The sequence below is a fragment of the Suricata suricatta genome, chromosome 7 (assembly GCF_006229205.1).
Source record: "Suricata suricatta isolate VVHF042 chromosome 7, meerkat_22Aug2017_6uvM2_HiC, whole genome shotgun sequence".
Classification (NCBI taxonomy): domain Eukaryota; kingdom Metazoa; phylum Chordata; class Mammalia; order Carnivora; family Herpestidae; genus Suricata; species Suricata suricatta.
The window spans coordinates 29,749,225-29,762,441 of NC_043706.1; the positions used below are offsets into that span (position 1 = coordinate 29,749,225).

Genomic DNA, 13,217 nt, shown 5'->3' on the forward strand with positions numbered 1-13,217 from the left:
TGAATTACTGTAACTGTGGTGCACTCACACCCATGACTGGAGTCTGTCCACACCATCCACACCTGTCCATCCTGCTCAGTCCCTTGGGCCCCCATTCCCTCTGGCTATGTGTGCTTCCTCCCTGACCAACCCCTCTGGCCCCCACAAACAATCACCAAGACAGTTTATTACCAAACCCAATATTTATTGAGAACAAAGGAAACCAGCTGGCATAGAGGCTCAATGTCAATTCATCAAACTTCAGCTGAGGATGGGAAACAGGGAGCAGCCAGCCCTGAAGTCACCCTCCCAGGGAAGAACCAGCTCTGGGAGAGAGGGGCTGTCAGACCTCCAGGGCCTGGCTGGGGGTCTCTGGCCGAGGAATGTGTGAAGGGGTAGGGGAGAGAAGACGGCAGCACCCCCAGGTGTGGGCTCTGAGCAGCAAGTGGCAGAGGGGGCTGCTGAGCTGGTGGCCATCCAGGGTTGGGGCATGTGTGTGGTCCGAGTTCAGGGATTGACTGGGGGCAGGGAGCCGAGCTCAGGCAACAGCTCCGGGTGGGGGTCCAGGCGGGCCAGGCGGCTCTGTTCCAGGGCAATGGCTTCGGCTGAGTGCTTGCATTTCTCAGAGCCACACTGACAGGTGAAGTATTTGCTTTTGATGTCCCAGAAGCGGTCACCATAGTCAAACCTGTCAGAGAAGCAAAAGAGGCTATGGGATCCAGAGTCAGCTGCCCATGCCTACCCCAGAGCACCCATCCCCATCTTCTCCGGAAGGGCTCCAAGTCTTTTTCTGTCTTGCGGATCTGCGGCACTGGCACTGCCTGGGACTGGTTAGACATGCAGAACAGTCTTGGGCCCCATCCCAAATCTACCGAATGAGAACCTGGGAGGCTCAGGACTCCATTTACACAGACTTCGGAGAGGCTCCGCTCTAATCCATGCCTGGGAACCAGGCACTATCATCTTCAGCTTCTGGTCCCAAGCTTACCGCATCTCCCACCCCCTGGCACACACCCAGAGACACCTCTCACCCCAGCTCCTCCCCAGTCCGGATGTCTCGGGAACTGAAGAAGGCGATGCGTGGAAACCGGAGGTCCTGGTGCAGCATGAAGACCCGGACAGGGATGATGTTGGGGTCACACAGGTGGTTGATGAAGCGGCTGATGTTGCCATAGTAACGGGCATCAATGCAGTACACCTCTCCATCCTGAGGGGAAGGCGTCCCTCTTCATATCTACTACAAAGCCTGCTTGCCTGGCCAACTCTCCCACCCACGGACCACCTGGTCCCTCCTCCCTAGGTTTCCATCAGCTGGCTGGGAGCAAGGGACAGAGGGGTCTCCTGCTCACCTTGTTGTCTAAGTCGAAGAGATAAGAATCATCCTCTCTTACATCAGCCTCAGCATCAGAGATCAGCTCCCCAACATACCTGTTGGGCAGGAAGTGGTGGTTCTCAAGGTGAGCAGGGGTTATCGGGAGCTGGCTCTAGGCCCTGTCTCTCCTCAGAACCCCACGGAACCCTCTTTCCGCATTTGTCAGCTGTTCCTCTGTCCATCAACCCCACAGATCTAAATGGCTGAGGTGGGCAGCTGAGGTAGAGTGGGCATGGAGGACAGTGGACATCTTGGAGTAGGGGAGGAGGTTGGAGGCTCCCCTCCAGAATGAGGATCAGAGGACACAACAGAGAGAACACTGGGCACACTCTTGCCAGCCGGGGTCTCCACTGGACAGCTGAGACAACAGGCAGGACTGGTAAATATGGGGCAAGTTGGGGCTGCTGGGCTGGGGATGAGCTGGAGAAACAGCGGTAGGGAAGGTAAAGGGAAGGGCCTGAGCTGCCCCAGAGGAAGAATCAGTGAACCATCAAGCCCTTGTGGTTAAGGTGGTCAGGATCTGTGGGCAGGTGGTTTGGGCGGGAAATTTGTGCAGGTTTAGTCACTGGGAGGCTTCTGGACTAGGAATAACCCAGCAGGTGGTGGTGATGCCAGGCTGCAGGACAGGAGAGGTCGGGGCCACAGGAAGGGACAGAGCCATCCAGCTGGGCACAAGGACCCCACATTTAGAAAGCAGAGGAAGAGAAGCTGGTAGAGAGGGAAGACAGATAGGTCAGAGGTAGAACAGCATCAAGGGAGCCAGAGCAAGGGAGAGTAGTAGACGCCAAGAGAACGAGGACCAAGATACCGGGTGAGGGGCAGGCTGTCTAGAGGTGGTATCAGCAGAAGGGCAAAGGCAGATTCCAGCAGGGATGTGCGGTGAGTGGATGGTGGGCAAATTGAGGCTCAGGAGGAAGGGGCCATTTGAGCAAAGTTGAGAGATGACTCAATAAAGAGAAAATGGATGGTCCCTTAAAGAGGCAAGTGGGACCAAAGGAGGCTTAGATTAAGTCTGTAGGCCATGGAGTAGGAGCCAGGGGGCAGGACGGTTACAGATGCTGGGAAATGAATTGTTGGAGAGAAATGAGGCCCTGGCAACTTGGACAGAAGATGAGCAAAATGAGGCTCCAGGAGGTTAAGAACTTGACCCAGGCCACCCAGCAACAGAGAGAGGCTCAGCCCAGGTCTGTCTGTCTCCCAGCTTGGAAAGGCGGGGGAGGGAAGATGTGGCAGGGTGACAGAAGGCTCTGAGGGCTGAGCAGCCTGGAAGCAGGTACAATCTGCCAGAGAGGGGCAGTGGGAAGGGGTGGGACCCATCTGGAGGAGAGCAGACGGAGGCCTGGGGAGTTAGCTGTGGCTGCGCACCCTTCCACCCCTACTCACTCGCAGATGAAGGTCCCCTGGGGAATGGTCTGCAGGGCTCGGACCCCCCAGCCCATCTTAGCTGTTCGGTAGAGCTGCAGTCGCACTCTGGGGGTAGGAGAGAGGGTGATGTTAAGTGGAGGGATCCCAGAAACCCCCACTGGAGGGGACATGAGGGTGAGGGTGGGCTGCAGGGGTGGGCCTCACTTGATACCACTCTGCACCACCCGGTTCTTGCAGTTTCTCCAGCAGGAGCATGCCTGGTTACACTCAAAAATCAGTGGAGGCTCGATCTTGTTAAATTCCTGGAGCAGCCGTCCATCCTGGGGTTGGAGGAGGAGAGGATAAGTGGTTTCTGTGTAGTGCCCACCTCGACTGCCACGAATCCCCAGGATGCTACAGAAAAACCCACCGTGGATCCCAAGGCCACAGACAGGGAGGACAGGCTTGGCGAGGCCACATGCTGGGCGCAGAGAACAGAAACCACGCCACCATGCCCTTGATTTGCATGCAGCTGGGCACAGGTTCACCTCTGTCCTGACTGCGCTCCTGGAAGCCCAGGGCGAGGGCACATACCTTGTCATACCAGCAGCGGATGCTGAGCTGGCCGCACAGGCAGTTGGAACTAGAACAGTCGTCCACACACGTGCAGTGCTAGGGCAGGAGGCAGGGGATCAGCTCGGCCCTCAGAAACGGCCTTGTCCCCTCAGCAACCAGCACTCTCTGCCCCCCAACTACTGTCCTTTCTCTGAGGTGCCTATTTTAGGATATCAGGTGGTGATGCTCCCGGGGCGAGGCAGAATCAAGAGATTGCTGACAGGGGTGTCCCCACAGCTGCCATGAGCCCATACCTTCACGTATCCTAGAAAAAGGACCCCTTTCCCAGATGCATGCAAGCCCACGCCACAGGTCCCTTTCAGCCCCACTCTGTTGGCCAGGTGCCTTGCCAGCCCATAGCTTGTGTGTTCCTCCAGGAGGTCCCAGGCCCCTGCTCACTTGCAGGTGGGTGATGTTGCGGTCGATGTTCATGGTGGACGTCTCGCAGTTCTCTGAGATGTACTTGTAGTCCTCCGGGCAGGGCTCCCCATCCACGCCGTTGACGCAGGGAATAGGCACGTTCTCGTAACCCCGAGCCACATCCCTGACGGAAGGGAGATGGGGCTTGGGGGTGCTACAGACTGGGGTCAGGGGGTCCACTAGGTGCGAGGAGGGGCCTGGGAGTTTCCCAGGGCTGTGGGAAGGAAGGGCGTGGTTCTGGGGGGTTCATGGGGGTCAGGGGGGTAAGGCTGTCAAATAAGCTGCAGGACACCCAATGAAAATTGGATTTTAGATAAGATGTAATTTTTTCTACAGATATGTCCCAAATACTGCATGGGATGCCCTTAACAGTAAGAAAGTACACATTGCTCGATTGAAATACCAACTTAACTCTATTTTTATTTACCGCATCTGGCATCCTAGCTGCGGGTTGGCTCTGGGGATTTGGTGGAGCCTGGGGAGGTCTGAGGAATGTTCTGGGGGTTCAGCAGGGCTGGGAGAGGGGGTGGAAGGCTCCTGGGTGCAGAGGGCCCCAAGCTCACCGGCAGATGATCTTCTCAGTGCGGATGGCCCTATTCCCCACTCCAAGACGCAGTTTGCGGTTGAGCTGCAGCGCAAACCACACGTCGGAGCGCTCAGGAGTCAGGTCCCATGCTGTGTCCCCCTCCTTGTTCCGCAGCTCAGGGTTCGCGCCGCGTGACAGGAACAGCCTGGGAGGGGACAGGAAGCCTGTGGGGTCTGGGGCTGCAAGAAGGTGCTGGGGCATAGGGGTGTGGGGTGGGCTGGGGCTCACAGCACGCAGTCGTGGTAGCTCTCCCGGGCGGCGATATGCAGGGGCGTGTCACCGTGGTAGTTGACAGCGTGGAGGTCGCAGCGTGCATTGAGGAGGACCTCGGCAATGGCAGCACTGCCGGTGAAGGAGGCCCAGTGCAGGCAGATGTTTTCCTCCTGTGGACATGGGAGCGGCAGGGTGGGCCCAAGCAGTGAGCCCGTGAACCCAGCCCCTTCCTTGCTCAGGGGGCCAGGACAGTCCCCACCTCCACTACCCCCACCAAACTCTCACGTTGTCTGTGAGGGTGACATCGGCGCCCCGTGTCAGCAGCATGCGGATCACCTCAATGTGCTTGTGCTCCGCAGCCCAGATAATGGGTGTCCATCCTCCACTGTCCTGTGGGTGGGGAGAGAAGGGGGAGGGTGAGGGGTTCCCCTTCCTCTGTCTCGGGCATGCCCAGGAGCTGGCCCTGCTTCCTAAGGCAGCATGTGGTCAAGAGCACAGGCTCTGGGGCTAGACTCTGAGTGTGAGTCTCAGCTCATGCTGCGAGACCCCGGCTAAGTCATTTAACATCTCTGGGTCTCAGGTTTCCGATCTGTAAAATGGGACTAATAGTGTCTATTGCTCAGAGTTGTGGAATAATTTCTCTCATTCTCAAAGACACATATTTCCCAGGTTTTTCTACTCAAAAGTCCTGTAACAGCGACCCAGTAACAATAACTGCTCCTAAGTACACAAATTACAGTCTCTAAAAAAAAAAAACCTTTGTACTAAAAGGTAAATATGCACTTAAAAGTTGCTGGGTCCTATCAAAAGCCACAGAAGCCTAGTTCAAGGGGCTCCTCCTGGACAAAGAATGGAATAAGTTAAAGACTAACAGACTAAAACACACCCAACAATGACAAAGTAAGAGGTAATGAAGAGTATCACTGCACACGTCCAGAGGTTAAGGCAGCAACTCATTATTCTGAAAACTGATGGAAAAAAGCAAAAAAGAGAAAGGTGAAGAAAAAAAAATACAAAGGAGGAGGGAGAAAGAGATGGGGACACGTTAGAGCAAGGTGGGATCAGGGAAAGGGTCGGAGGTCAGCTGAGATGGAAAGGGGGCCCGAGGCCCGAAGCCAAGCCCAGGACCCAGATGACGTGGGCTGGGCAGGCAGCCAGGCTGCTGACCTGGGCGTTGACGTCCACCTGTCCTGTGCTGAGCAGCAGGCTGACCATCTCCAAGTTCCCAATTTTGGCTGCATGGTGGAGGCAGGTGGAGCCATCCTCCTCCTGAGGGAGATGCGGGCAGGTGAGTCCCCTGCTGGCATGTCAAACCCATCTCAAACCTAGGCCCCGGCTGGCCCAGCCACTGCACCTTGCTGTAGACACAGCCGCCACGCTGCACCATGTAGCGTGCTACCTCCAGGTGGTTGTTCACCACAGCCTCCATCAGTGGGGTGCGCTGCTGCTTGTCCACGGCATTGATGTTGGCTCCCGCCTGCAAGGAGGGGGCATGGGGGCTGGCACCACAGACGGGCTGGGCAAGGGAGGCGTCCAGGGGCCTGGTCAGTGAGGCAGAGGGCTGGGCCCATGCTGACCTGCAGCAGCACGTGGCAAATCTCCACAGAGCCCTTCTGGGCGGCCGCGTGCAGGGGTGTGCGCTTGCTCTGCTGATCGCTCTGGAAGTTGGGGTCCAAGTTGTCCACTACAGGGAGAGCCCGCCACACCGGAAGAGGGAGGGACAAGTGGTAAGCGAGCCAGGGGCACCTCCTCCAGGAAGGCTTCTTAGGGCCCCAACCCACAACAGGGGCCCCTCCTGGGCAACGTAGTTACCCACTCTGGACTCCCACCGGGAAGGCTCAAGTGATGGGTTATCTATGTGTCTGTTCTCCCCTGCTACACTAAGTATTTCAGAGCAAGGATGATGACCTTCAATGCTGCGCTCCTGGCCCTGAGCCCGGTGTCTGGTACACAACCAGTGTTCAACTGAGGTCTGCAGAGCAAAGGAGTAAGTGGAATACTCACACAGCATCAGGATCACCTTCTGTAGCTCTCCCTGCTTCACCGACAGGTACAGCTGCCGGGGGTGGAAGCGGAGTTTCTTCCTCCTGCCATGGTGAGGGAGAGGGGTAGCTCCTCAGATGGGGGATCAACCTCAACACCTGCAGATCCACTTTTCAGCCTCAGCCCCAGCCCTGGCCGCCCAGCCTGAGTGCGAGCCCTCATTCACCTCTCCGACTCCTGGATGACCAGAGCCTTCTCCAGGGCCTCTCGGCCCGGCCCAGGTGGTAGCCCCACGGCTGAGAGGCAGCCCCCATTGGGAAGGGTCAGGGAGGGCCCCGAGCTGTCGATGGTGTCAGTCAGAGGGTCACAGGGTGGGCGCCGGGGCTCCCCATGCCCTCGCATCCGGGCACTGTGGGAGAAGGTGCTGATGTCTACAAGCAACGGGGCGGGGGGAGGGAACAGACCATAGGGAAGGGGGAGGCCAGTACCTGGGCTGGGAAGTATCTGCTCTCCCGGGGGCATCCTGAGCCAGGGGTGGGGGGGCAGGGGCTGCAGTGCCAGCTGGTGGGGTCACCCCATCCCCCCGGGGGATGGTCACCTCCTGGGCCTCAGATGCATCCTCCCCACAGTGGGGACAGAAGACCATGCCGTTCAGCTGGGACACACAGGCCTTGTGGAAGCGGTGGGCCACACGGAAGTCAGGGTGGCACTCCAGAAAGGTGCCCTGGGAAACAATGTGGTCAGGCTCCAGGAGACCTCTCCCCTATGGGGCATGCTGCCTGTCTGCCCCGCTGTTCACTCACCGCCGTACAGAAGTAGCCACAGCCAGGGCAGCAGTGGTGCTTGACCATGCGGGCACGGTGGGTCTCACAGAGCACCATTAGTGCCACGCGGCTTGATGGCCTCATGGTTTCCCGCTTAAGGATTGCGGCATTGCAGCCTGACAGCTGTGGCAGTGTGTGAACGATAGGAAGAGGGTGAGGCTAGGGCCCAGGGCTGGAGCCCCCCGGCCCCCTGGTACCTCTCCTCACAGCTCACAGGCCCACCTCTCCATCCACACTCTCTGTGGCCATGCACTTGTGCCCAGCTCTCTCACTGATGCGGTCAATCTTGGGGGCCTCCATGCGGCAGCTGCAGAGGGGCAGCTCCTCAAACCCTCGCTCTGTCTCCAGTGAAGATGTGTCATTGGAAACCCCTTGGACGGAGGGAAAAGGGAGCTGAGGGAGGCCATACCCATCACCCACAGGGACCCCTGGTGGGGCCTCGCACCCCCACCCTGCCTTTCCCTCCAAGCTCTAGAACCCCCAAAGCCTGGCCATGGACAGACACCTCAGCTCCAGTGGGGTCCCCCTCCTCCCCGTTCCCTCCAGCCCAGAGGGTGCCCCCTAGTGGCTCACTATCCCACCAGCAATTGGCAATTACCAGCGTGGTTGGGGGAGAGGGTCCCCTCGCTGGGCAGCTCCAGGGACCCCAGAGGGACCTCCATGTACTCACTGGGGCCTGAGGAGCCCACACCATTCACTCCTGACACAGAGACAGAGAGAGTGAGAGTGCGAGCTCACAGGTGCCTGGACGCGTGGGTACATGCGGGTGTACGTGCGTGAGCACATGCATGAGCGTGTGTTTGTGCACGCTCTCTGGGGGCTGGCAGGGAGGCTGGAGGAGGGGACCCAAAAGCAGAGGAGCCTCCTCACCTCGTGGCTCCTTGGCCCGTGGAGGCTCACGCTTCCGCCGTTTCCGGGATGGCTTCACCCATGGGCTGTCCTTCCGCCACTTCTTCTTGGCTTTACGCCGACCACTGGAACCACTCTGGGATGGAGGAAGAATTAGCGAGCCTAGCTAGCCTCCAGCCCCCTGCTCTGGGGGCTCAGACCTCCAGCCCCTCAGCCCCCACTTCTCAGGATGCCAGCCTCCAGCTCTTACCCTGTCAGACTGGTTGCCGGACTCCTCATCTTCTTCCTCTTCTTCCTCCTCCTCCTCCTCCTCTTCTTCTTCCTCTTCTTCCTCCTCCTCTTCCTCCTCTTCCTCACTTAGCTGTTCAGCTAGAGCTTCAACCTCAGACTGGGAGAGAAGCAAGGTAGGGCTGGGGAAACAGCAACCCCCAGTCCACAGCCCTTTCTTGGGGGGGAACTTGGGAGAGAAGCAGAGAAGCAGGGCAGGACACATCCAAGCCCCAAGACTCAGTGAAGCAAGATAAAGAACTACTACTACTGGGGCACCTGGGTGGTTCAGTCAGTTAAGCGTCCAACTTTGGCTCAGGTCATCATCTCACAGTTCTTGAGTTCAAGCCCCATGTTGGGCTCTGTGTTGACAGGTCAGAGCCTGGAGCCTGCTTCGGATATTCTGTGTCTCCCTCTCTCCCTGCCCCTCCCCCACTTGTACTCTGTCTGTCTGTCTCTCAAAAATAAACATTAAAAAAAATTCAAAAGAACTACTACTACTGTCCCAGGATGGCTCCCTGGAGGAGGTGAACAGATAGGAAAGGAAGCAAAGGGTGTGGGATGTTAGACAGCTGTGAGAAAGAAGGCACCTCACCCACAGCAATGTCTGTGAATCTTGGCAACATTAACATGTGTTAAGCAAAAAAAGGTTCCAGAAAACAATCACATATTTTATGTTTTTTAGAAGTTCATACATAGATAGGACTACCAACGGCTGCTAAAGATACCAGATGAAAAGATAATGAACTTTGTAACAAGGTTGACATCATATAAATCCACCATCCATCTCAAATATCACTAATAAAAAGATACCCTGTGCCTGCCGATGTGATGCGACAGGAAGCATGCATACCAGCTATCAGATCTTTGCACCATTAAAAAAAAAAAATCACCCAAAACTGATGCTTCTAAATCTAATTAAAAAAAATAAAAAAAATTTTTTTTTATGTTTATTTATTTTTGAGAAAATCATAGCATGAATGGGAGAAGGGCAAAGAGGGAAACACAGAATCCAAAGCAGGCTCCAGACTCAGAACTGGCAGCACAGAGCCTAATGCGGGGCTTGAACTCATGAGCCGTGATATCATAACCTGAGCTGAAGTCACATACTTAACATACTGAGCCACCTAGGCACCCCAAGTTTATAAAAAATATTGAGGGTGGTGCCTGGGTGGCTTAGTGGTTACATCCTACTTTGGCTTATGATCTTACAGTTCATGAGTTCAAGCCCCACATCAGGCTGTCTGCTGTTAGTGCAGAGCTCACTCTGGATCCTCTGTCTCCCTCGCTCTAAAATAAACAAACATTAAAAAAACAACAAGAAACATGTCAGTTGCCAATCAGCTAATTCTTAAACCTGAGAAATTCTGTAGGACAGCTGATCTGGCTTCTTCAACAAATAAATGGCAAGAAAAATTTCTTTTTCAAAGAGAGGAGAACCTACATTTACATCAAGAGAGACCTAAGGCAAATGTCAATCAAACCAATGTATGGAGCTCTTTTGAATCTAGACCAACAAAAACCCATCTTTGAAACAACGGAGAACACGTGAACACTGATAGCAAGGTGATAGCTACAAATTTCTAGGTTGTGAAAACAGTTAAGCGGTGATATTAAAAAAACAGGAAGAAGGCGCCTGGGTGGCTCAGTCAGTTAAGCATCTGACTTTGGCTCAGGTCATGGTCTTGTAGTTCATGAGTCGGAGTTCTGAGACGGGCTCTGTGCTTCTCTCTCTGTCCCTCCCTCACTGGCTTTTTTTTCTCTCTCAAAAATAAATAAAAATGTTTACAAAAACATACGTGAAGAGGCCTTGTGTTTAGAGATATATATGGAAATATTTCCAGATAAAACAACGTGATAGCTACTTTAAAGCAGTCAGAGAGATGGGTGTGCTGGGGAGGAAGAAACGAGGGAAGAACGGCTGTGTACTGAAAATTCCTGGAGCCAGGTGAGGCTTCATGAGGGCTCACCCTTTAATCTTTTGTATACATTTGAAGTTTTCCATAAAAAGTGTTAAACAGGTAAGACAGTATTATACTGCATAGGCAAACATGTAGGAGCTAAAACCAAACCAAGAACAAAAGAATAAGCAAGCAAACAAACAACAAAAAAGGGATGCTAGACCCCAAGTCCAGGATGGTGGTTACCACCAAGGAGAGGAGCAAGGGGAGGGCCTGGGGTGGAGCATGCACTGGAAGTTACGGACCCTATGGGGCCCCGAATTAGGGGGTGTTCACAAGGTAAAAAGGAAAGAGACAAGGCAGGGAATGGAAAACTGGAGATTGAGCCTTGGACAGGTGGGTGCTGGCAGGGAGGTAGGCTGGCTCCTTCTCACCTTGCTGTCAGAGTCCACACGCTCATCCACAGAGTAGGAGTCGTAGTAGAGGCTGAAGTCGTCCCCCACCACTGTCTCCCACTCCTCTAGGGACCCTGGGTCCCCTTTCTCCATGGTCACTTCTCCTGAACCCCGGGCAGAACCCAACTCCTCCGACTAGGAAAAGATCAGAAAAATGGAAGCTGCTGGTACTTCCCCCCAACCCATTTCCCTTGAGGGCAGGATGCGGCCACCTAGGTGGAGAGGCCTTGTTTTCTGCCTCTCCAGGCTCACCAGGCCACCACCGGAGTTCAGCTTCCTCCTTTTGGCCACATCTAGAAGGAGAGAGAGAAAGGAGTAAGGCCTGTCCTTAACCCTCAAGACAGGTCTTATCCAGAAGCAGGTGGGTGGGAGGCGGGACTGACCTGAGGTCATCTTCCCCAAGGAGTGCACGTCATCACTCATTCGGAAATGCTGCACTTCAGGGGGCCGCTTCTCAGGGACTGGGGGCTGGGGGAGCCGAGAGGGAGCACACTTAGGGTCAGGAGCATCTGTGGTTGGGCCTGGGGACCTGGATTGGCCTGCAGCCCTGAGTGAGTGTGGGGTGGGTGAGCCACACCCTCAAAAATGTCATTTGAAGCTCCAGTGAACCAGAATGTGGCAATCACAACTGCTGTATCCCCAGAGGAAGTACATTAAGCACATCCCACACCTAACACTTATCTCTTCAAAATCGCAGAAGCAGGCTCTTTATACCCATTTCTCTTTTTACCCATTTTACAGATGAGAAAACAAAGGCTCATGCCTTGCCCAAAGCTAAACCAGAATAAAATCATACCAAGAGCCCTAAAAATATTGTCATAAAGATTCTGAAATTCTGAGGCTTTTGTCCTTTCACTCACCTCCTTCCCTTAGGGATTCACAGCAAAACCCTTAGAACCCTTTAAAAAAGGGAGCAGGGACAGTTTCAAAAGGGAGGAAAAAGTTCCCTTGGGGCTAGCTTTGAGGCAGAAATAAACAGTGGTCTTAAGCTTCTTTAGAAAGTCATTATCATAAGAATAATCATAAAAGTAACTACACAACTAACTCTCTAACCTTTGTTTTTTCTACTTCCCTCTCTCCAAGAATGTGAACTCCAGGAAGACAAAAACTTGTCTGTTTGTTCAGATTAACCCCCAGCCCAGGATTTGGCACATCTTAGCCCCTAGAAAAATATGTGAAGCTGTGAACAGATTAGAAAAGGTCTGAAGCTAAACTGTAAAAAAAAGTGTAAAAAAAGTCCACAAGTGGATTACTCCTGTCTCCCCATCCCCAACCCTCTCCCTCAATCCTCACCTGCCCATTTCCTGGTTTGGACATGGTTTTTCTGGCTCGGTGGACCTTGGGCTGCCCCTCTGGGCTGGGTGTGGCTGGAGGGGGTTCAGGCCCTGCTGCTGTCGCCCCCTGGGCTCCCGGCATACTCAGGAGCCTCATAGCTAAACTCTGGACTGATGGGGGGGATTTTCCAGCCCCTGTCATTGACATCTTGGCCCGGCTGGGACAGGCACCCCCCTTGCTGGGGGAAGAGGGGAATGACTTTGTGGCATGGCCTGGAAAACAGACAGGCAAAGGCAACATAAGAGGAAAAGTAGTCAGAAGATACCCACTTCCCCCTCCCGGCACACCTATTCCCCTGTAAGACTCCCCAGCCTCTTACCCAGTAGGATGCGGCCCCCATGGAGGTCCCCATCTCCCTCGAGATTTTCAGGTTCATCCCCAATAAGTTGTGTGGCTCCTACAGGGGTGTCAGCCCCCTCATCACCCACGGTAACCGTGACAGAGGCTGGGGATGAGGGGCCAGCGGGCTCCAGGGAGTCGGGGCTGGCCTTGGGCAGGGTCTCCTCACTACGAGGCGTGTCCCCCAAAGAGCCATGAACTGTAAGGGAAAAGAAGAAGTTCGGGGCTAAGGTCTGAGGGAATCCTGCGTTGGGGGAGGTGAAGGTCCAACTGGGCCCGTTTTTCTGCTGCACTCACCTCTTTCAGTGGCTCCTCTAGGCTCCTTCTCCAACACCAGCGCCCCCATCTCAGCAGGGGCCTCCCCCTGGCAGGGGATACAAGGTAGAGGAGGGCCGGTCAGCCCGGTAGGAAGTTGGGGAGTCCAGGACGCCTGGGCTCTGGGAAGAGAGAGTAGGCTCCGGGGCCTACCTCTTCCTCTATGGGGGCCCCCCCTTCCGCGGCCTCGGCTGCCCGGGGGGGCCGCACGACCCCTCCCCCGGGCCCGCATCAGCCCCCTCCCTCTCGGTAGACCCCGCATCTCCGGGACCGAGAAAAGAGGAGGGGGAGGGGGCGGGGCCTCCGCGCCCCGGCCCCGCCCCCTCCTCCCGCCTGCACGCGCCGCTCCCCCTTTGTCCCCCAGGCCGCGGGGACCCCGGGCACCAACCCCTCCAGCGCCCGCTGCCCCCCAGCCCGGTG

The 13,217-nt window shown here is 55.4% G+C and overlaps 1 protein-coding gene across 3 annotated transcripts; it reads right to left on the reverse strand.

The window, feature by feature from the left end:
* Positions 1-163: 163 nt before the first annotated feature.
* Positions 164-13,074, reverse strand: EHMT2 (euchromatic histone lysine methyltransferase 2). Of its 3 annotated transcripts, XM_029944543.1 has the most exons (27): positions 12,780-13,074; positions 12,463-12,681; positions 12,102-12,355; positions 11,192-11,276; positions 11,061-11,101; positions 10,788-10,943; positions 8,436-8,573; positions 8,207-8,321; positions 7,935-8,036; positions 7,559-7,707; positions 7,316-7,459; positions 7,001-7,236; positions 6,739-6,921; positions 6,534-6,616; positions 6,107-6,213; positions 5,884-6,006; positions 5,697-5,798; positions 4,815-4,919; positions 4,545-4,699; positions 4,294-4,461; positions 3,710-3,854; positions 3,290-3,367; positions 2,921-3,036; positions 2,735-2,821; positions 1,329-1,407; positions 1,011-1,186; positions 164-667 (listed from the first exon to the last, which is right to left on the reverse strand). In XM_029944543.1, exons 1-27 carry the CDS (start codon positions 13,057-13,059, stop codon positions 487-489), a joined length of 3,807 nt encoding a protein of 1,268 aa, XP_029800403.1. In that variant the 5' UTR covers positions 13,060-13,074; the 3' UTR covers positions 164-486. The 3 variants fall into 3 exon arrangements, with proteins under 3 accessions (XP_029800403.1, XP_029800406.1, XP_029800404.1); XM_029944546.1 differs by lacking the exon at positions 10,788-10,943; XM_029944544.1 differs by lacking the exon at positions 7,935-8,036.
* Between the last annotated feature and the right edge of the window lie 143 nt (positions 13,075-13,217).